A 22256-nucleotide genomic window follows, 5' to 3' on the forward strand; every position below is an offset into this window, starting at 1 on the left:
TTCTCAATTGTATTTCAGGCTTAAATTTTAAACATTAGTAAACAACCTGGCAATATTACTTTAATAGCGCTTATCTATTAATAATGTAATAAGAGAGGAGGGAAAAACAGAAATAACCAAACAAAAAGGTAAGGTGGCAACTTATAGTTACTGATTCTTACAAACCACAAGTTTCACTCAAGTTACACCTATTCCTAAAAAAGAAATATCCCTGAAAGGCATTCTTATGGAGCATACAGTTATTATGATTATTTCAAAGTAACATATTCTATGCAAATTAATATTGACTTAATGTCAATTTGAAAGATTTTAATTTCTTCAAGTAACATCTGAAAACATGCTCTTCTTTCCATCCTTTGTTTCACAATTAACTAATCTTAACTTCTCTTTAAGCTAAAAGATAAAGAAAAATGTGAAATGTAACATTCTGGACTGGTAGAGAGATTTTCATTCCCCTATACTTAAATTTAACTTTTTCTCCTGATTTCAGAATTGCTTTGCTTCATCAGCCTCTGTCACGTCACCTTGAAAAAAAATATTTTTTACCTATTTCTCTCAAAGATTCAGAACTCTTGTAAGAACTAAATTCCAAACTGACTTTTGTCAAATGTTTAAAGTTCCATAAAAAGTAGGTTCTTGTGAACTACATTTTATCTTTTTCATTCTGCATCATCTATTATTTGATTTCTATAGGGTGCAACGTCAGACCTTCCAGGATTGGTCTGAATTGTGTGCAGAGTTAGAATATAATAATTTCATGGCTACAAAAATAAGGGTAAAACCCTTCACCCTCCAACAGCTCATGAAAGTAACAACATTCAGCAGAAAAATAAGGTCATTTTTTTTTTAGGGGCTTTCAAATTTTATTATCTAGAATGTATGCAAAAATATTCTTTTCAATAGGAGTTTGCCAGATTACATAGTTCTGTTTTCCAATAAATATCTCTGCTCTAAAGCAAAATTTCTAAAAATGTTTTTCCAAATTAGTTTCCCTGTTTGCAGTAACATTTTAAAATTTTAACAGGAGAAAAAATAAGAATGCAGGTAAAATAAAAACATGATCACATCTGACCTTGAGCTTTCTAGTTCTGCATTTACAAAAGAAACAAATCTTGCCTTTATGAAGAAAGAGAGAAAGGCAAAATGATGATGATCTTGGATTTACTTTAAAGCCACCTTCCCACAAGCTTGCCACCTATGTTTTAATATGATTTTTTTTTTGACACAAGAATGTACAAAAAATGTATATAGTGTTATCTACAAAGCAAATTATAAGGAATGGTTTATATTTTAGGGTTATTGAGATATATAACTGATAAAATGGAATACAAAACAAACAATACAGTCATGAGATGATTATAACCACCATTTCCCTGTGTTTAGGATTTAATTTCATTAAAAAGTTAAAAAATCAATCTGTCTCAGAAATATGTATTCATATACAAGGTACATATTCATGGGGTAGTGAAATAAAAATTAACTATCACACATAAAAAACTGGCTTAAAACAATTCATTTTATTTTTCCCATTTGGAAAAACAATCAGTTCAGTTCAGTCGCTCAGTCGTGTCCGACTCTTTGCGACCCCCATGAATCGCAGCATGCCAGGCTTCCCTGTCCATCACCAACTCTCGGAGTTCATAGTTGGTACAAAATGCAATTAAATATTTTCCTCTGTGCCTGATATAATTGACTGGCAGTTTGAAACGACAGAATCAAATCCAAACAAGCAAAAAAAAAGTCCAACTTTTAAAAATATCTGTCATTATTTAAATATTTATTTTGAAAGTATTTAGATTTAGTAAATTATTTCCAAATAATTTCAATTTTATGACCGATGCAAGGAGCAAAGTCATAAAACATCCAGTTGTCAATTTCCCTCAATTTCAAGTCATGAAACACTTTACTTATTCTGATCAAATCCCCTTACAGTTATCAAAAGAAATACTTTTTTGAAATGAGAGACATGTAAAAAATCTCTCTTAATAAAGAACAGGCACCCTTCCTAAAACACACAGACCAAGCAGTACATATTGTTGAACATGAAAAGAAAACTGTATACGGTGCTGAGTATATTTGGTTAGGAGTCAGCTAACTAGCTAGTTACCTACAACTACAAGAAACTTAGGAAGATGCAGCTGAAGGGTAAGATTTAAACTGTTCTGTCATCACGGTGGAATAGTTTCCTATGACTTTTCACTCAATTAAATTCAAAGTGTTCACTCAGAATTATAATTCAAAGTGTTTCCAGTTTGAATTCTACCAAGTTTTCTTAATTAGGCTCTCCCAAGATTTGCTTAATTAGTGGTATTTATTATCGTAATTAAAATTAATTATGTAGTATGTGCACGTTTCTCGATGCATTTCCAATGCAGCTTGCTTATCACCTAGCATAGGAGCACATGTCAATATATATAGATTCTTAATTTTTTTTTAACCTTCAATAAGACAGAGAAGGAGAAGGAACACATGAGTCAGGTACTCGTCATGAACAAACAGTGGCGGGCCTACTAAACCCTTCCTCTGGGCCGCATCGTTTCCCTCGCAGCTTGATGAATCCCCATTTTATTCGTCGAAAACACCAGTCTGAAATCCTTCTAACTTTAATATCCCACACCCTCGCACAGCTATTCTGCTTAATAGATGGTCTTGTTCCCATCTTTCTAAGAAGGTTAAAACAATCTATAACGAGTTTATTCTATTTTCTTTGATTTGTTCACCTAGTCATTCAGAATATCTTTTGCTAAGTCACTTCAGTCGCGTCCGACTCTGTGTGACCCCACAGATGGCAGCCCACCAGGCTCCCCCCTCCCTGGGATTTTCCAGGCAAGAGTACTAGAGTGGGGTGCCACTGCCTTCTCCAAGAATATCTTTATTCAAACCTTATTATGTATGAGCTTGCTAGATGTAGTAACTGAAGTATAAGGAGTTTCTGCCCCTTCGTCCTTCAAGAAACACCAATTACGGAGTAGGGGAGACAGACACACTCAAAGGAGAGAGAGAGAAAAAGAATGAATGAAAACGTAACTGTAAAATATAAACACAAGAGGCTACAGAGAAGTCCAGACAACCCACCCCTCCTATCGGCATTCCTCCTTTCTGCTCATCCTAAACAGGCGGGCACACCCCACCGCGGCCACGTCACACTTGGGGCTCTGACGCCCCCTGACAGCCTGTTCTGTACTCCAACACACGCGATACACTGTGATTAACTAACGTGTCTCCCCGACTGGACTAGGAGGTCCTTCTGAGCTGGCAACTTCTTAGACTTCTCTTTATTTATCTCATACCAGAAAAAAATAATGCACAGTGTGTGTCCAGGCAGTGTTTGCCATCTTGCTTAGTCTCGCTATAGAAATTAGTTCTAGCTGCTATCTTCGATCTCTCTTTTTCAGGTGGCTTCTGGCTATCCTATTTATAGAAACATGGTCTTCCCTCCTCAAGCCTTTTAATCCTAGAAAATAAAAGTACACTGAATACTGCCACCAGCAGTAAAATCAGTCTAAACTCACTACACTTCTCCTTCCTCGCTAACCACTCCCCTCCTCAGCTTGTGTAAATGTGCGACGTCTTCCTTCCCAGGACTTCCACATTTCACTGGCAGTAATTCTCATGACACGCATTACACCTGGGTTCCTGTTGCAACATGCATGCTAAGTCACTTCAGTCATGTCCAGCTCTTTGTGACTCTGTGACCTGTAGCTCACCAGGCTCCTCTGTCCAGGGGATTCTCTAGGCAAGAATACTGGAGTGCGTTGCCACGCCCTCCTCCAGGGGAGCTCCCTGGCTCAGGGATTTTACCCTAGCCTCTTACATCTCCTGCACTGGCAGGCCGGCTCCTTACCACTAGCACCACTTGGCAAGCCCCCTGTTGCAATCGTATGTAGAAGCAAATACCGTAAAAACCAACCAGTAACCTGCATCCCCCACTTAACAGAGGAGAGAATGGCACTTCAAGGAGCAAAAGTGATTTCCTTCAAGGCATACATTCAAAGCAGAAACACAGTATTATCTCACTTTTGATTCCCAAACCAGTCTTCCTCCCCACGAACAGACTTCTGGAAGGCAAGGACCACATGTCTTTCTGTTTACAGCCCATGTTGCCAGACCGGTGCCTTGCCAAAAAAAAGTATCAGTAATTTTAACGCAGCTTTAAGTACATGCTAACTGCTTAGGTTAAGTAAACTTGTTCAATATTTGGCAAAATGTTCACTTCTGATATCATAAAAGTAACAACCAAAAACACAACTAAAAGGCCTCGTAAAATAAAGCATCACTTTTAACAGTATGTCTTTCAGTCTCTTACACGTCTATACTATCTGTTTGCTATGGAAAATGTACCTAAAATTATCACCAGAATTTCTCATGTCTATGAATCTACATGCATGTAATCCAGAAAAGTCTTTTCTTTAATTGAGTTAGTATTCACCTCTGGAGAATACCTCTGGAAAGTGTCAATGAACTAGATTATAAACTCTCATAATTTAAACTCCCAAATATGGATGTTTATAGCAGCTTTATTCACAATTGCCAAAACTTGGCAGCAATCAAAATGTCCTTCTGTGGGTAAATGGATAAACTGTGGTACTTCCAGACAATGGAATGTTTTTCAGCACTAAAAAGAAAGACGCTTCCAAGCTATAAAAAGACATGGAAAAGCCTTCAATGCGTATTACTGAGTCAAAGGGGTCAATATGAGAAGATTATATACTCTTGTGACTTCAACTATGATATTCTGGAAAAGGCAATAACTATAGAGACAATAATAAAAGCTATGATTTTTCCAGTAGGCATGTACGGATATGAGAGTTGGACCATAGGGCACACTGAGCACCAAAGAATTGATGCTTCCAAACTGTGGTGCTGAAGAAGATTCTTGAGAGTCCCTTGAACAGCAAGAAGATCAAACCAGTCAATCCTAAAGGAAATCAACCCTGAATATTCATTGAAAAGACTGCTGCTGAAGCTCTAATACTTTGGCCACCTGATGCAGAATCAACTCACTGGAAAAGATCCTGGTGCTGGGAAAGACGGATAAAAGGAGAAAGGGGTAGCAGAGGATTAGATGCTTAGATAGCATCACCAACTCAATGGACACAAATCTGAGCAAACTCTGGGAGACAGAGAAGGACAGAGGAGCCTGGAGTACGGCAGTTCATGGGGTTGCAAAGGGTCAGACACGACGTAGCAACTGATGGAGATAAATGGAGACTGTAAGAAGATGAGTGGCTGCCAGGGCTGGGAATGGCAGGGTGAAATAGCCAGGCAGAGCACAGAGAATTTTTAGGACACTGAAAATACCCATATGTTGTTATAATGATGGCTATGTCATGATACATCTGTCTAAACCCATAGATGGTACAATAGCGAGAGTGAACCTTAAGGTAAACTGTGGATTCTGGAACATTATGTGTCAGTGTGGGTTCATTCTTGGTAAATAACGCACCATCTGGTAAAGACACTGATAAAGCCAGAGGCTGTGCAAACGCGGCTGCAGGGGGTAAACGAGAAATCACTGCACCTTTCTCTCCATTTTGCTGTGAACCTTAACTGTTCTAAAAGATAGAGTCCTTTACAAAAATGTTAAATCAATTAAAGCAGCTCTACTCTGACTGGCTTATAGACAGAAATGTGCATAAACTGATTATTCCTCAAAGTCCTATAAAATAAGGAAACTGAACTTCTAATACTTCAAATGTGCCAGACTTCCAGAAAATTTATAGTGAATTCAGATTCACATAATTAAGGAAAATCCTCAGCAAACATCTAGTTTCATCATTTTACTTTAGTAAATATAGCTGCGACTTCTGACCTCTGAATGTTAATTAAAACAAAAGCACACATTCATTCTATCTCAGTTTGCTTTTCCCAAATGTATACAGGCTTACTGACTAAATTAGCTAACATGGCATACTGCTTAAGGTTATAAAAGATGTAAATATTCAACCAAATTGTATCATTATTCTGGCACGCTTTATTTCAATAGTAACCACAGTTTGTAATATATATGCTGAAACAATTTCAAAACTCTTGAGGTAACCAAAACATTAAACTGATATTGAGTTAGTTAATAAATACTCATTATTCTATACATTGTATTAAAGGGGCTTCCCAGGTGACTCAGTAGTAAAGAATCCACCTGTCGATACAGGAGTTGCACAAGATGAGGGCTGGATCCCTGGGTCGGGAAGACCCCCTGGATGAGGAAATGGCAACCCACTCCAGTATTCTTGCCTGGAGAATTTCATGGACAGAGGAGCCTGGGGGGCTATAGTCCATGGGGTTGCAAAGAGTCAGACACGACTGACCGTGCACAAAAATAATGTATTAAAACCCTAGATAACTTCTAAAATACCAAAAACACTGATCGCTAAGCATATTCAAGTCTATACACTTCTCATTTCTGTGTGCTGTAAAAAGGCTACCCCTTGGGTCTTGTTAATGAATGTGTTCACTGTGGCCACTACACAGCGAGGTGGGAGGGAGGCGTGTGGCTACAGAAAGGGGTACATGGGACCGAGTCTGGCGGTCTGTTAGGGTGCTGGTGCAGGACACCAGGTGCTCAGTTATCCATGCCCCCTCTGCCAAGTGCTTTCTTTCTCATTTTCTGCAAAACAGAAGTTACTTGTCCAGGTTAAAAGTTATAATCAATATGAGTGGTTAAGACTACACAATGAACAATAGTGTCAGATAAGTACAACCATGGATATGTTTTTGTTTTCAAAGAATAGTTTTATCCTAAACAGCGATTCTTGGGCTTTTTAAATTGTTTACCTCTATATTCTTGGGACTTAATGAGGACTATGATGAGCTAGTGTTTACGTGATAATTGCTGAAATGTAATATATTAGAAATTAAAACGAGTAAATTTTTAAAAGACATGTGGATTCATTTGATGACAGGAATCATGGATCCACTGCATGTTAACACACATAACACAAATGTGATGGTTATAAAGACGATAATGAAATTAGTTTGACCTTGCAGACCTCTGAGATGCATCTTTTATGTATCCGTTTGTTCCTGAACAGGACAGAGAGCAATGAATAAAGCTTAAAATGCTTGGTAATTCCTGACTCTGGAAGGAAGCTATGAAAATTGTTAAAGTTCCCTCAGTTTTGATGGGCTTGCTCCCTGGATTACTGATTCACCCTCTGCCTACACCAGGAAAGGTTCCTCTTAGCTCCATGTGCGTCTGGGACAGTCAAAACTCTGGGTCTCTGCAGAATAATTCTCTGTGCTTGATACAGACTTTATTATGTCTTCTATTATTCAAGAGTGGGGAGGAGGGTCACAAAAGTTCCTCACTTATGAAAGAGGAACATCCAATCCGTATTCAACATACACATTCAACATGTTACTGCCTATATTTACTTTTAAATATTTTATCATCACTTTGATTAAACAGATAATCAAATGCTTGCTTCTTAGGCACCTCTGAACCCATCATAGTCAAATATCCAAATCTTTTAACAACTTTTTAAATTTTGCCTTCCCAAACTCGGATTCTGAATACAGAAAAAAATTAAAAACCTGCAAGATCTGTTCTATAACTAAAACTATCTGGAGGATTTCCTTGAAGCTCCCTGAAAATCACAAGGATGTATACTCTTATAAAATGAGATGCTAGAAGTAATTTGGCTTGTTTGATATATTATCATCATAAGGGTGGCTTAATAGAATTATTATTATGCAAAAAGCTGGCCAATCAGAAGAGACCCTTAGCCTGCTCTAGGTTAAATCTGTACATGTAAATTTTATGAGTATGAAATATCTCAGAAAGCACATGCTTTATGGGAAGTTTCTAGAGACATGCCAACACACTTGCTCTCCGGAATATGTTTTACTCTCCAGGAAAACAAGGGTCAAATCTCTTATGAAGTAGTTCTGCTGAGTTCCCCTACACTCACCAGACTCCCAGCAGTGCTTTGCCTGGTGATAGGAGGCAACAGTAACGAAATATTACGAGATCTAGTTTCAGTTGTTATTTACAATGTTCACCTGGACATAACCTTCCTTCTCTATTTTAAATCCTTTGACTCGTCTAAACCAGTGGTTCCCAGCTAGATATGCACCTAACTTAACCTCGAAGTTGTACAAAAATGTGTTTGTCTGAGCCCTCCTCCAGATTCACTGAGTCTCTTTACTTGATACTCTGAGTATACTCTCGCTATATTATGCCTCAGGATTACTGCATGTTACATTCTCAAGATCCTTCCTCTATAAAAATTCTGTTCACCCATTTTCATAAATCAGACATAACTTGAACTGGCTTCTCAGAAAACAGGCTTACACATTGTTCTTATACACATTCTGTCCAAAACCTTTTTTTTGAATGGTTTTATTACTTTCATTTTCATCCAATAGAAACAAGCAAATTTCCTTTTCCATGTTTTACTTTCACGATGAACCCTCAACAGGCATTTCACACTTGAGCCTAATCATTAATAAATTAACCACAGCCGACTAAGTCTCTATCGTCCGCAGATGGTTTACTCTTGTTTCTGATACCCTGAAGACTGTTAGAAGCTATAGAATTTGTCTTTAACAAAGGTCAGTCTCGGAGCTTAGGGAAGTGGTCATCTCAGGTACCTCCAACCACTGCCACTGCAAAGAACAGATTCATGGGTGCAGGTTTTTGAACTGACAACGCTCAGGCCATTCCACTGGACTGAGTCAGGATCGCCAAGGCTCTTTTTAGTCAGGAAGCAGAAAGTACAGTTTCATGAACCTGCTGTGTCAATATCTAGCAGAACAATAATTTACTGCATTGCACTGAATCAACTAATGCAGGAGATTTCACTGTGTGAAACATGTTTGATGCTGTTGCAAAATGTTCTACTTTCTGGACATTTATATGGAAGCCCTTGCCTCCTTCCTAAGTTGTCTGTAACCCACAACCATTCCATAAACTCGGCTTCTGTGAACAGAGATACAATTTTTAAGCTGCATCTAGTTCTCACTGATTCCTTCCCTCCCTCAGAAACTCGTACCAGGCCCTTTTCATTGTCACGGCAATACTGTTATCTGCACAAGTTTAATGAAAATGTCACTCATTTCACCCAGGATACAACTGCAAACACTGACTATACAACCAAGGCCACACCTGAAGCACCTTTTTGAGAAAATGCCTGCTTAACCAGCCACGCCAAGGCGCTCTGAAGGAATAAAGGTTAACTATACGTATGGAGGGGCTTCCCTGGTGGCTCAGATGGTAAAGCGTCTGCCTGCAACGCAGGAGCGTGGGTGCATCCTCAGTCGTGTCCGACTCTTGGGGACCCTGTGGACTTTATAGCCCGCCAGGCACCTCTGTCCACAGAATTTTCCAGGCAAGGATACTGAAATGGGTGCCATTTCCCACTCCAGGGGAATCTTCCCAACCCAGGGATCGAGCCCACGTCTCTTGTGTCTCCTGCACTGGAAGGCAGATTCTTTACCCCTGCACCCCCTGGGAAGCCCGGGGTTCAATCCCTGGGTCGGGAAGATCCCCTGGAGGAGGGCATGGCAACCCACTCCAGTATTCTTGCCTGGAGAATCCCACGAACAAAGGAATCTAGCGGGCTACAGTCTGTGGGTCCCTAAGAGTGGGACACGACTGAGTGACTTTCACTTTCACTGTTTATGGTTATACCCTCTTTTAATACTAGTCTCAGAAACCTCTGGCCTAATGGAGTAAACGGAAGGTAGGGAGGTACAGATCTGGTGAGTGTCACGGGAAACACAAAATGCTGGGGGACTCAGAGGAGGCGCATCCAATCCAGGCCGGTGACGCAGAGGGCTCCCTGGAGGATATGACCTCTGAGCCGAGGCCAGAAACACAGGCGAGGGGAGAGCCAGCAGGAGACGGGCATCTCAGGCCGGAGGACTCCTGTGTTCAAGGAGAGAATGGAGGTGGATGGCTGGGGTTAATGCATAGGGGGAACGAATGTTTGCTATGAAATGCAGACCACTGCCTTATTAGGTAAAGGGGGAGGGAGACAGAGCAAGAAGAGGCTTCAGATGGAAACAGAGGCCCTGAGCAAGAGCTTGATCCTGCTAAGAGGGCTGGACTTCACCTTGAAGGTGTTAGTGGGGAGAACCAGGTTTAACCAGCCTTCAGGTCAGCAGGCTCTGCAGTCGCACGGCCTTAGGATGATGACTCTGCTATTTTCTAGCTGTGTGACTCCTGCCATATCAGTTTTGCTTTCTCATCTGTAAAGTGGGAGTTACCATAGCCCCTCAGGCTCACAGGGTATTACGAGGACAGGTAAAGCAGTTAGAAAACTGCCCAGCACACTGTAAGACCCAATGACAGTATACTGTCAGAGCCAGGGATAGAATAGGACAATCAAATAGTTATCTCAGAAATCCCATTAGGGGACTGCAGATAGAGAGGAACTTTAGGGGACTTTGGGGGACCCCTGAAAGTTTATGATCACTCAAGAAAGCAGGTTTGTTTAACCACAAAACCAAGCAAGCTAACTTAAAACCATGAAACAGAAGCATCAGACAAGCTTCGAAACCATAAAACAATGGTAGCAAGAGACCCACATCCTGCCCAGTGAGTTTAGTAAGCAATGACCCCTAGGACGTGCTTTCTGCACACATAAAAAATAATTTATGGAAAGGTGACATTTCAAAGGAGAATATATTAAACAGGGACAAAAACAGAGGCGAAAAGAGTTAGGAGAATGTGAATTAAGGAGAGGAACTTAGAAGTAGTTAAGACAGATTTACAAGACATAAAAGAGGCACAAGCAATAGGCTTTGATGACACACTGATTAGAGCAGCTGAGAACGGGAAACATAGGTCAAAAATTAATACAGAAAGTCCTCGGCTGGGGAAAGAGGCTTCAGTGGGAGCTCCCACTGGGATGAGACACCTAAGAACAAGTCCTCCACACCAGGCAGCGTGGTAAACACAGTGACGCCCAAATGACTGTGGGCGTGCTCGGTCGTGTCCCACTCTTTGTGACCCTGTGGACTGTGGCCGCCAAGCTCCTCTGTCCACAGGATTTCCCCAGGCGAGAATGCTGGGGTGGACGGCCAGTTCCTCCTCCAGGGGATCCTCTGACCCCGGGATGGAACCCACGTCTGCTCTGCCTCTCACACTGCAGGCGGATCCGTTATCACTGGGCCACGGGAAAGGCAGAGATGACTGGGACACGCACAGGAGGAATGCGTCAGTGCACCTCAGCAGATAAAACATCCAAGCTGCATTGTAAAGGAAGCACTTAAGAGAAATGGGAAAGGGCATCTGAACCGTGAGAAACAGCCCAGAATCAAAGGCCAAACAGGGAACCAAGTACTGCAAGAGGGAGGAGTTAAAGGTGAGTCAGAAATATGGCCTGGGGCCAGCTCCTCAAAACGCTACTTTTCCTATCTAAAAATTACACAAATACATCCAGGGATGTCTATGTGTCGGCTGTCACTAAAAGATTACGGCGCCGTGGTCTTAGACTTCTGCTAGGAGCCGTCCTGAAAGCATCTCTCGTGTTACTGTCGGGACACAATATCTGCCGCCACAAAACGTGTCTCTTTGGCAGGAGGATTTATTGGGGCTGATTATTTAAGAAACTGAGACTGAGGAAGTGGGTCTTGCTCCCTCCCCCATAACCGCCTAAAGGGATTTAGACAGAGGGCCTGTTCCCAGAATAGAACTATCACCAGAGATCTCTGTGAACACGGGCCAGGTGCGGGGGTGCGGTGGGGGGTGGGAACTAGCCTAGAGACCAGAGTCACGCTGTGTCCCCGGCTCTCTGGAGGCCCAGCAAACATCTGTGCACCAGACACCTGCTTTTCCATCTCCACAAGAATTGCTTTTCTCCCTCCAAGTTCACAGACCACTACCCCAGACATCCTCTCCTGTCTTTAGCTGAACATGGTACTTGAGGAGAAGGCTTCAGCTCTTCTGGCAAGTTCCTAGTATTCCTGGGTCTCTCCCACATGTTGTTGTTTAGTTGTTAAGTCATGTCCCACTCTTTTGCGACCCCCTGGACTAAAGACTGCTAGGCTCCTCTGTCCATGGGATTCTCCAGGCAAGAATACTGGAGTGGGGTGCCCGTTCCTCCTGCAAGGGACCTTCAGGCGGGTTCTTTACCACTGAGCCACCAGGGCAGCCCCGTTCCCAGGTGGACATGTTATTAGACTTTTGTTTGCTTGTCTCCTGTTCATCTGTTTGATGTCAGTTTAATTTTAAGACCAACCGAAGAGCCTAGAAGGGCAGAGGAAAAATTTCTTCCTACTTAACACTTCCTGAAGGTCTACAAAGCAGCAAAATTCTCAACCTAGTTATCAAACCATAAAAACAACATTCTACATAAAGCAGTTCTATCTGGTCCTCATCATAAATCAATAAACATTCATGGCCGTCAGTTCAGTTCAGTCACTCAGTCATGTCCGACTCTTTGCGACCCCATGAACTGTAGCACGCCAAGCCTCCCTGTCCATCACCATCTTCCGGAGTTCACTCAGACTCACGTCCATCAAGTCCGTGATGCCATCCAGCCATCTCATCCTCAGTCGTCCCCTTCTCCTCCTGCCCCCAATCCCTCCCAGCAGCAGAGTCTTTTCCAATGAGTCAACTCTTCACATGAGGTGGCCAAAGTACTGGAGTTTCAGCTTTAGCATCATTCTTTCCAAAGAAATCCCAGGGTTGATCTCCTTCGGAATGGACTGGTTGGATCTCCTTGCAGTCCAAGGGACTCTCAAGAGTCTTCTCCAACACCACAGTTAAAAAGCATCAATTCTTTGGCATTCAGCCTTCTTCACAGTCCAACTCTCACATCCACACATGACCACAGAAAAAACCATAGCCTTGACTAGATGGACCTTAGTCGGCAAAGTAATGTCTCTGCTTTTGAATATACTATCTAGGTTGGTCATAACTTTTCTTCCAAGGAGTAAGCGTCTTTTAATTTCATGGCTGCAGTCACCATCTGCAGTGATTCTGGAGCCCAAAAATATAAAGTCTGACACTATTTCTACTGTTTCCCCATTTATTTCCCATGAAGTGACGGGACCAGATGCCATGATCTTAGTTTTCTGAACGTTGAGCTTTAAGCCAACTTTTTCACTCTCCTCTTTCACTTTCATCAAGAGGCTTTTTAGCTCCTCCTCACGTTCTGCCATAAGGGTGGTGTCATCTGCATATCTGAGGTTACTGATATTTCTCCTGGCAATCTTGATTCCAGCTTGTGTTTCTTCCAGTCCAGCGTTTCTCATGATGTACTCTGCACAGAAGTTAAAGAAGCAGGGTGACAATGTACAGCCTTGACGTACTCCTTTTCCTATTTGGAACCAGTCTATTGTTCCATGTCCAGTTCTAACAGCTGTTTCCTGAGGTGCATACAGATTTCTCAAAAGGCAGGTTAGGTGGTCTGGTATTCCCATCTCTTCCAGAATTTTCCACAGTTTATTGTGATCCACACAGTCAAAGGCTTTGGCATAGTCAATAAAGCAGAAATAGATGTTTTTCTGGAACTCTCTTGCTTTTTCCATGATCCAGCGGATGTTGGCAATTTCATCTCTGGTTCCTCTGCCTTTTCTAAAACCAGCTTGAACATCAGGGAGTTCATGGTTCACGTATTGCTGAAGCCTGGCTTGGAGAATTTTGAGCATTACTTGACTAGCATGTGAGATGAGTGCAATTATGCGGTAGTTGGAGCATTCTTTGGCATTGCCTTTCTTTGGAATTGGAATGAAAACTGACCTTTTACAGTCCTGTGGCCACTGCTGAGTTTTCCAAATGTGCTGGCATATTGAGTGCAGCACTTTCACAGCATCATCTTTCAGGATTTGAAACAGCTCTACTGGAATTCCATCACCTCCACTAGCTTTGTTCATAGTGATGCTTTCTAAGGCCCACTTGACTTCACATTCCAAGATGTCTGGCTCTAGATTAGTGATCACATCATCATGATTATCTGGGTCGTGAAGATCTTTTTTGTACAGTTCTTCCGTGTATTCTTGCCACCTCTTCTTAATACCTTCTGCTTCTGTTAGGTCCAGACCATTTCTGTCCTTTATCGAGCCCATCTTTGCATGAAATGTTCCCTTGGTATCTCTCATTTTCTTAAAGAGATCTCTAGTCTTTCCCATTCTGTTGTTTTCCTCTATTGCTTTGGATTGATTGCTAAAGAAGGCTTTCTTATCTCTTCTTGCTATTCTTTGGAACTCTGCATTCAGATGCTTATATATAAGCATATATATATATATATAAGAATATATACATAAGAATATATATATAAGTCATGGCCCTACAATATCATAATAATAAAACTGCTGGCTCCCCTTCATGGAGTGTTCCCCATGTGCCCGGCACTATGCTTCACAGACTCCATTCTTATCCTCATTTTGTCAGATTAGTAGAATCAGCCCTATTTTGCAAATGAGGAATTAAGAGAGATAAAAACTCTAGCCAAAAGCAACACTTCATACAATCTGTAAGTACAAAGCCATGACTGAAACACAGACCTGAGTCCAGCATGTGTGAGATTTGATTTCTGACCATTCTCTAAAGACATATTTCGCTCACAAAGACTGAGTCCTCTTACTTAGGAAATACAGACCAACCATGGCCTTACGAGGCCAACAGAACACGAAACCAGCAGAGATATAGAAACGTGAGCCATGAAAATGTCAAGCAGAAAGTACGGGCGAAAAGTCAAGTACTGTGAATAACAGCACCAAGCTATTACGTGTAAATGTGAACAACGGGAATATAAGAGCAATGGAGAGCTCAGCTTGACAGCAGCAACGAGAGACAAAAGTACTCATTTCATCCAGAAGCGGTGAAGATCTCCGGAATGTAACAGGAGACGCTGCTATCACCTGTGGCAGGGAGGGCAGCATTTCTTCTGCATCCATCTTCTCAGCCACGGTCCTCGATGCATTTGCAAGACATAAAACTGACACTGACTAAATCTGTCTGTAAATCCTCTAATTCATTCACACCTTTTCATCTCCTACAGGTGCACAACTCCATCTTCCCCGAATCCCCAGAGTCTTCTCCACTTGCATGGAAGATAATTCAACATTCCTTCAAGTGCCAAAATGCAACTCCGCCTCTCATTTCTCTTCCCTACCCCATGCAGCCCAGAACACCTCTGCATGCAGGCTCCCCGCTTCACGCCTGCAAAAACTTAATCAATAGGAGCCTGAACGAAAGAGAGTGGGGTGACCAGAAGGGGGAGCTCTCAGGCCCTAACAGAGCCCAACAGGAAGAAGACCGGCTCCGTTTACCTCCGGCAAGGCAAGGGCTCTGTCAAGGGAAAGCCGCAGACTCTTGGTCTCCTCGGCCCTTCCCACTTCCTGTCTCTCTTCTATAAAAGACTTCTTCTTTGCCTGCCCTGTGGGACTTGCACGGAGCTCAAGCTGCAGACCTCAAGATGCAACTCTCTGCGGATCCCAAAGAAACCCACCTTTGCTGGCAGTCGATTTACTTCAGGGTCAACACGTTCTTCCTCTTTTTCATCCCTAACATAACCAACTCTTTCAGATCCTAGTTACTCCTCAGCTAGTCTCCTGCAAAGTCACTTACTTCCTTGCTTCCAGTTTCTCCCTCGACCAATCCATACTGAAATCTTTTCCAAATTAATGTTCCTAACATACTTGTTTTGTTATATCACACTCTCCTTAAGTTCGTTGGAAGGACCATCTCTTTAGCAAGGCCTTTAATTGTTGCCGAGACTCAGCCCGATTTATGTTTGTAGTTTCATCTCCCGCTCTCCTTACACAAAATTCTCCATTGTGAAAAAAAAAACAAACTAAAATCAAATCAATTACAACTCCTCCTGAAGTGTGATTTGGGTTGTCCCATTGGCTCTTCTATTGCCAAAAGAAGGAAACCAAATCAAAATTGGTTTATTATTTTCCATATAATAAACAAACGCCTATGATGGATCAAGAGCTCCATGAAGTAGAACCAAAGGAGTAAATGAATTGCTATTACTTCTGTGGATTAAAAAACACTGCTTTCCAATTATAAAGATACTGGGGGATAGGGGACTTTATATACTAAATTTTTTTTAAAGAGCTAAAATAAGCAAGTAGGACTTGGGTCAGCATTCCAAGCAGAAATAATAATATATGTTACTTGCTAATAGCACATGCTTCTGAGTTAGACAAACCTGCCCTCAAGTCTCAGCTCTGCCTCTTCTAAGCAGTGTGTTATCAGGTCCGTTTCTTACTTAAGTCTCAGTTTCAGGACCGATACTATCTCCTAACAGTACTGGAAGGATGAAGATAAAATCAATTATGCATATAAGCACCCAGCACAGCACCTAGTACACAGTAAGAGCTAAACAAAGAGCTTTTTACAAAAGAATTATCCTTACTGAAGCATCTCAGATCCACTGTAAAGGCTGTTTAGGAAGAAGCAGACAATTCATAAACGAAACCAGGAAAAGATAAAAACAACGAGAAATACAGAGTACTGTGTGCTGTGCTAAGTCGCTTCTGTCATGTCTGACTCTTTGTGACCCCCACGGACTGCAGCCCACCAGGCTCCTCTGTCCATGGGATTCTCCAGGCAAGAATACTGGAGCGGGTTGCCTTGCCCTCCTCCAGGGGATCTTCCTGACCCAGGGATCAATACCATGTCTCTTACGTCTCCCGTATTGGTGGGCAGGTTCTTTACCACTAGCACCACGGGTCATCTGTAGTATTCAGAATATTCGCCAAAAAGCATATAACAAAACCATTCTTCACAGCCTGTGGCTGGATTCCCACATGAAGTGTGGTTTCTTTAGATAGAAAGTGAAGTAGTTAAACAAAATACTACCTAAAGTTCCTTTCACAAAGTCTACAAGAATTGCTACGCCCTGAAATCCTGGGGGTTATGAATGCTCATCCACTTTACGTGGTCAAATGCTTCTGTGTTTCACTAAGTATGTGAAGGCTTATTAATGTTCCCCTGACCTCACAAATGTGGGAACCAAAGCAACAGCTAAGACATTCCTATCACCAGTTTATCAGTCACAAAGAGGAACAACAACAGTCTGTCTCACTGGAAAATTCACTACAGCTGAACTCCACAAGCACGCCATCACTTAGGCGAACCCAAAGTGAGGAGCCTCCAGACGCCCTAGGAATTCTCAGGGGCAGGTTTAAGAGTTAGAAATTACAAGGAAATAAAGAATCTGGATGGGGGGTGAGACCAGAGAGAACGAGAAAGAGCAAGAGAGAAACAGAATTTTACAACAGTAAAATGAGTCAGCAAGGCTCTAACCTAACTTCCCATCGTGGTGGTTTAGTCACTGTCCTGTCTGATTCTTGCGACCCCATGGACAACAGCCCGCCAGGCTCCTCTGTCCATGGGATTTTCCAGGCAAGAACACTGGAGTGGGTTGCCATTTCCTTCTCCAGGAGATATTCCCCACCCAGGAATCAAACCCAGGTCTCCTGCATAGCTGAGACAAACATAGACAGAAAGCAGAGACATTATTTTGCCAACAAAGGTCCATCTAGTCAAAGCTATGGTTTCTCCAGTAGTCATGTATGGATGTGGGAGTTGGACCATGAAGAAAGCTGAACGCCAAAGAATTGATGCTTTTGAACTGTGGTGTTGGAGAAGACTCTCGAGAGTCCCTTGGGCTGCAAGGAAATCAAACCAGTCAACCCTAAAGGAAATCAGTCCTGGATAGTCACTGGAAGGACTGATGCTGAAGCTGAAACTCCAATACTTTCGGCACCTGATGTGAAGAACTGACTCACTGGAAAAGACCCTGTTGCTGGGAAAGACTGAAGGCAGGAGGAAAAGGGGATGACAGAGGATGAGATGGTTGGATGGCATCACCGACTCAATGGACATGAGTTTGAGCAAGCTCCAGGAGTTGGTGATGGACAGGGAAGCCTGGTGTGCTGCGGTCCATGAGGTCACAAAGAGTCGGACACGACTGAGCACCTGAACTGAACTCCTGCATTAAAGGCAGATCCGAGGGAAGTAACTTCCCATTACAGAGGAACAAAGCCAATGAAGCCTCGTATGCACGAATCCCGTCTTCACTGTACGGACTTGCACACCTAGAATGCTCGTAAGTCTGTTCTTTCTCCAAAAGGCTAAAGACAAATTAAAAGCACATACTCTCTTATTACGTGAAACAACAGTCACTCTAACTAATATTTAACATGCTCACTGAACTCACTTTTTCAGTGAAATTTCCTAATCTTAGATACTGATTTTCACATGTTATAAATTATTCTTCCACATCAAAATCACATGTCTGCATATTTCTGAATGAACTGCTTTAAAATGAATACTTTTATCAGTTTTCATTTTTGTCAATTATATCTGTGAGCTTAACTTATGCTTAAGCTTGTAGTGTTACAATTTTCACAGTGACAAAATTGTTTCACCCCATTTCTTTGCAGACAAAAGAAAAAAAAAAAAAGGAACCTGCTCATCAGATTTCCAGAAAGAGTAGTATTTTGTGTAAAAATTTAAATGTGTATGGTGACCCATATAATTCACTTCAAAATTATAAATCCATAATATAAACTACAAGGATTTTTAAATTTACACACATCATGTCGAAATAATTCACAGTTTTGGTCACACTAAATACTTAGGGAACTAGAGAAGATTACACTTAAAATACAAATACAGTAAATTCATTTTGAAGTCTCCTGTTTTCTTTTAAGAAAATAAAGCTACAACTAAGAATTATTTTAAAATAAGGAAATAATGCCAGTTCAACTTATATATGTTAATGATCCCAGTATTACTGTAACAAGGAAAGAACTGCTCTCTTAGTTACGGCAGTTACTACTTCTTACTGTCTTACTTACAGAGCTAAGAAAGAGCTAAGTAGCAGCCTTCTGTTTTACAGACAGAAGGGTATTCCTCAAAGAACCGCACCATCAGGTCTTTCTGATGGGGAAATGCCTAAGTGTTCATAAATATATTTTCCACAGATACATTAAAAGAGTGTAAAAACACACGGAAACTGTGAACATTTACTTCCTATTAGCTTCAAGACGGGCCTCTTCATCACCTCGCTGGCAACTTCCAAACAGTTTCCAGATACTCTCCATACCTGGCTTTTTATTCTCAGAGCCGACCAAGAGAAAATACTTATAGTGATACACATGCAGCAATAGCTTCAGTACCAGCAGCAGCAGTAACAGCAGTAATCATCATCAACATTCAATTTTAAATGCTTTTTAAAAATGATGTGGTTCCAACCTGGTCTGCAAAGTCCTCTGGGAACTTCCACAGCACCTCCGGATCTGTAAACAATAGACAGAGGGCATTACCCGGAGAAAACAACACAGCCACGGCAACAGTCTAGTTCAGATACGCTTAAGATCGTCAGAGCCGCTTTTTAAAAGTGATTAAAATGTTTTTCTTTAAATATTTACAATCGATGAGATTCAAAATTAAATATTTTGATAGTTTAAGGGTTTTAATGACCTTTAGAACAGGAATAATAAAATGAATAATTTGTTCAAACTATTACAAATCAAAAGCAACTCATTTTTGATTTATACACCTTGGACATTAAGATTCTAAAATATAAATTTTCAGATTTAACTCCACTTAATATACTGGTTTTAATTTGAAAAACATATAAATGTGGTAAATATGTAATTAAATATATTACAGCCCACAGAAACTAGATCAAAATACATCACCTTAAGTTTCCACTTAAAATCCTAAATAGACATTTTCCCAAAGAGGACATGCCAACAGATAGATGAAAAGGTGCTCAACATCGTGAATCAGAGAAATGCAAACTAAAACCACAATGAGATATCACCTCACACCTGTCAGAACAGCCATCATCAAAAAGAACAAAAAGAACAAATGCTGGCGAGGATGTGGAGAAATGGGAATTGCCCTCCACTACCGACAGGAATGTAAACCGGCACAGCCACTGTGGAAAACAGAATGAAGATTCCTCAGAAAATTGAAAGCAGAGCTACCAAGGATCTCGCAATTCCACTCCTGGGTATACATCCCAAAAAAGGCCAAAAACACTAATTTGAAAAGATACATGAACCCCAGTGTTCACAGGAGGACTATTTACAATTGCCAGGATATGGCAGCGACCTAACTGTCCATCAACAGATGAGTGGGTGAATAAGATGCGGTGTGTATGTGTACACACACACACACAATGTAATACTACTCAGCCAGAAAAAAGAATGAAATTTTGCAATCGGCAGCAACATGGGTGGCCTTGGAGGGTGTTACGCTAAGTAAAATAAGTCAGAGAAAGACAAATACTGTATGATATCACTTACATGCGGACTCTAAAAAATGAAACTAATGAATGAAACAAAAAAGAAACAGGCTCACAGTGTACAGAACAAAGGAGTGGCTGCCAGGGGGAGAGGCAAACGGGAGGGGCAAGACAGAGGTGTGGCGTTTAGAGACACAAAATGTTATGTCCAAAATAAACAAGCTGGAAGGACATACCATACAACATGGGAAATATAGCCAGTTGTTTTGCAGTAACTATAAATGGAATGCAGTAACTATTAAAAGCTGTGACTCACTATGCTGAACACCTACAACTTAAATTCACTGTATATCAACTACATATGCATGTGTGATAATTCTTCAGTTGAGTCCAACTCTTCGCAACACCATGGACTACAGCCCTCCAGGCTCCTTCCCCAGTATATCAATTATAATTCAATTTTTTAAAAATGAAAATTAAAGTAAAATAAATAAAATAAAATCTCAATAAAAATGTATAAATAGTTCGTTTTATACCAAGTTTCACTTTTGAAAGCCCATATAGGCAACTGTATAAGTCAGTTTTTAAAATAATGGATAAGTTGGTAGGCATACATCATCAAGCTTATTTAAAATACAATTGACATTTTGGGACATTTTAGAGATACTCTTCTATTATATCCAGTTATTCATATATAAAAATGAATGTTTTATAAATATTCCCACTGGTTTTTCATTTTCATTATTTCTTAACAATATTTCTCTTCTACTTAGCATAATAAAAAGAAGCCATTTTAATGAAGACCTGGGTTCGATCCCTGGGTTGGGAAGATCCCTTGAGGAAGGAAATGGCAATCCATTCTAGGACTATTACCTGGAAAATCTCATGGACAGAGGAGCCTGGTAGGCTACAGTCCATGGGGTCACAAAGAGTCGGACACGATTGAGCAAATAATTTCATTTTCATTTCAATAAATATTTTGGCTACATATTTTTTAATTCTGTCAAAAACATACTTCTGACTACTGCAAATGTGTTTTAAAAGGATACTGTACAATGGATAATACTACTTCTGAAAAAGCCTTTAAAAGCCCAATGTAAGTAGCAATCATCACTGATACACAGGATTTGAATTCCACTCCAGGTAAAAGGCTTGTTAGATCAAAGATATCACTTGATGTACCCAGTCAGTGAAAAGTTACTGTTCAATCCCATTATTTTCACTATTCTATATTGCTTTTTTAAAAGTACAGTCCAATGATGCATAATTTTGAGTTTTTAATTCCAAAACTCGATAGATACCTGGCAAAATTTTCACCATGAGCTGGCTTCTCTTGCTGTATTACTTATTAAGATCAAAAGATTTTTTTCAAATATTTGAATTTGAGAAAAGCATGCTTTCTACAATTAACCTTTTTATTAAGGAATACAAAAAATTACTACATAGGTTAACATAAAAATCACTTAAAAATTATCTTACATAAGAATGATGCACTACAAATTTATGGAGCTAATATTAAATGATTGCACCTTCATGTAAAACAAAATATATACTTTTTAAATGATTATGATACATTAGTGTCAGTTGCTCAGTCGTGTCTGACTCTTTGCAACCCCATGGACTGTAGCTTGCCAGGCTCCTCAGTCTGTGAAATTCTCCAAGCAAGAACACTGGAGTCAGCTGCCATTCCCTTCTCAGGGGATCTTGCTGACAGAGGGATCGAAGCCGCATCTCTTACATTTCCTGCTTTGGCAGGCAGGTTCTTTACCACTGGCATCACCCGGGAAGCCCATGACTTGTACAGATCACCTAAAAATACTTAGATGTTAATGTCCTGCGGAAATTATTCTGGAAAACATATGTGCAAGTGTACGCTCATGTGTGTGTGTTTATGTGGCAGTATTATCAAAATGGTAGCTATTAGGATTTGAGTCTTATCAATAAGTATATGATGGATTCTTCATGAAATATTAAACAAAATTTAATATCTTGATAAATTAACACAATATATGACAGCCCTATTAAAAAGTCATCATACAGAAATGTATAATAGCCCCTTCTTATAAATAACAGAGTTAGAGAGTTTCAATG

The 22256-nt window shown here is 40.7% G+C and overlaps 1 protein-coding gene across 6 annotated transcripts in view; it reads right to left on the bottom strand.

The window, feature by feature from the left end:
- DENND1B (DENN domain containing 1B) overlaps window positions 1-22256 on the bottom strand; it is a 267191-nt gene that overhangs the window by 162550 nt on the left and 82385 nt on the right. For all 6 annotated transcript variants that reach the window (XM_052653690.1, XM_052653689.1, XM_052653687.1 and 3 more), the window contains exon 3: window positions 19166-19209. In XM_052653690.1, the coding sequence (XP_052509650.1) occupies window positions 19166-19209 (44 nt within the window). The remainder of the gene's footprint in view (window positions 1-19165; window positions 19210-22256) is intronic.

This window comes from Budorcas taxicolor, chromosome 16 (genome assembly GCF_023091745.1).
Source record: "Budorcas taxicolor isolate Tak-1 chromosome 16, Takin1.1, whole genome shotgun sequence".
NCBI classification, from domain to species: Eukaryota; Metazoa; Chordata; class Mammalia; order Artiodactyla; family Bovidae; genus Budorcas; species Budorcas taxicolor.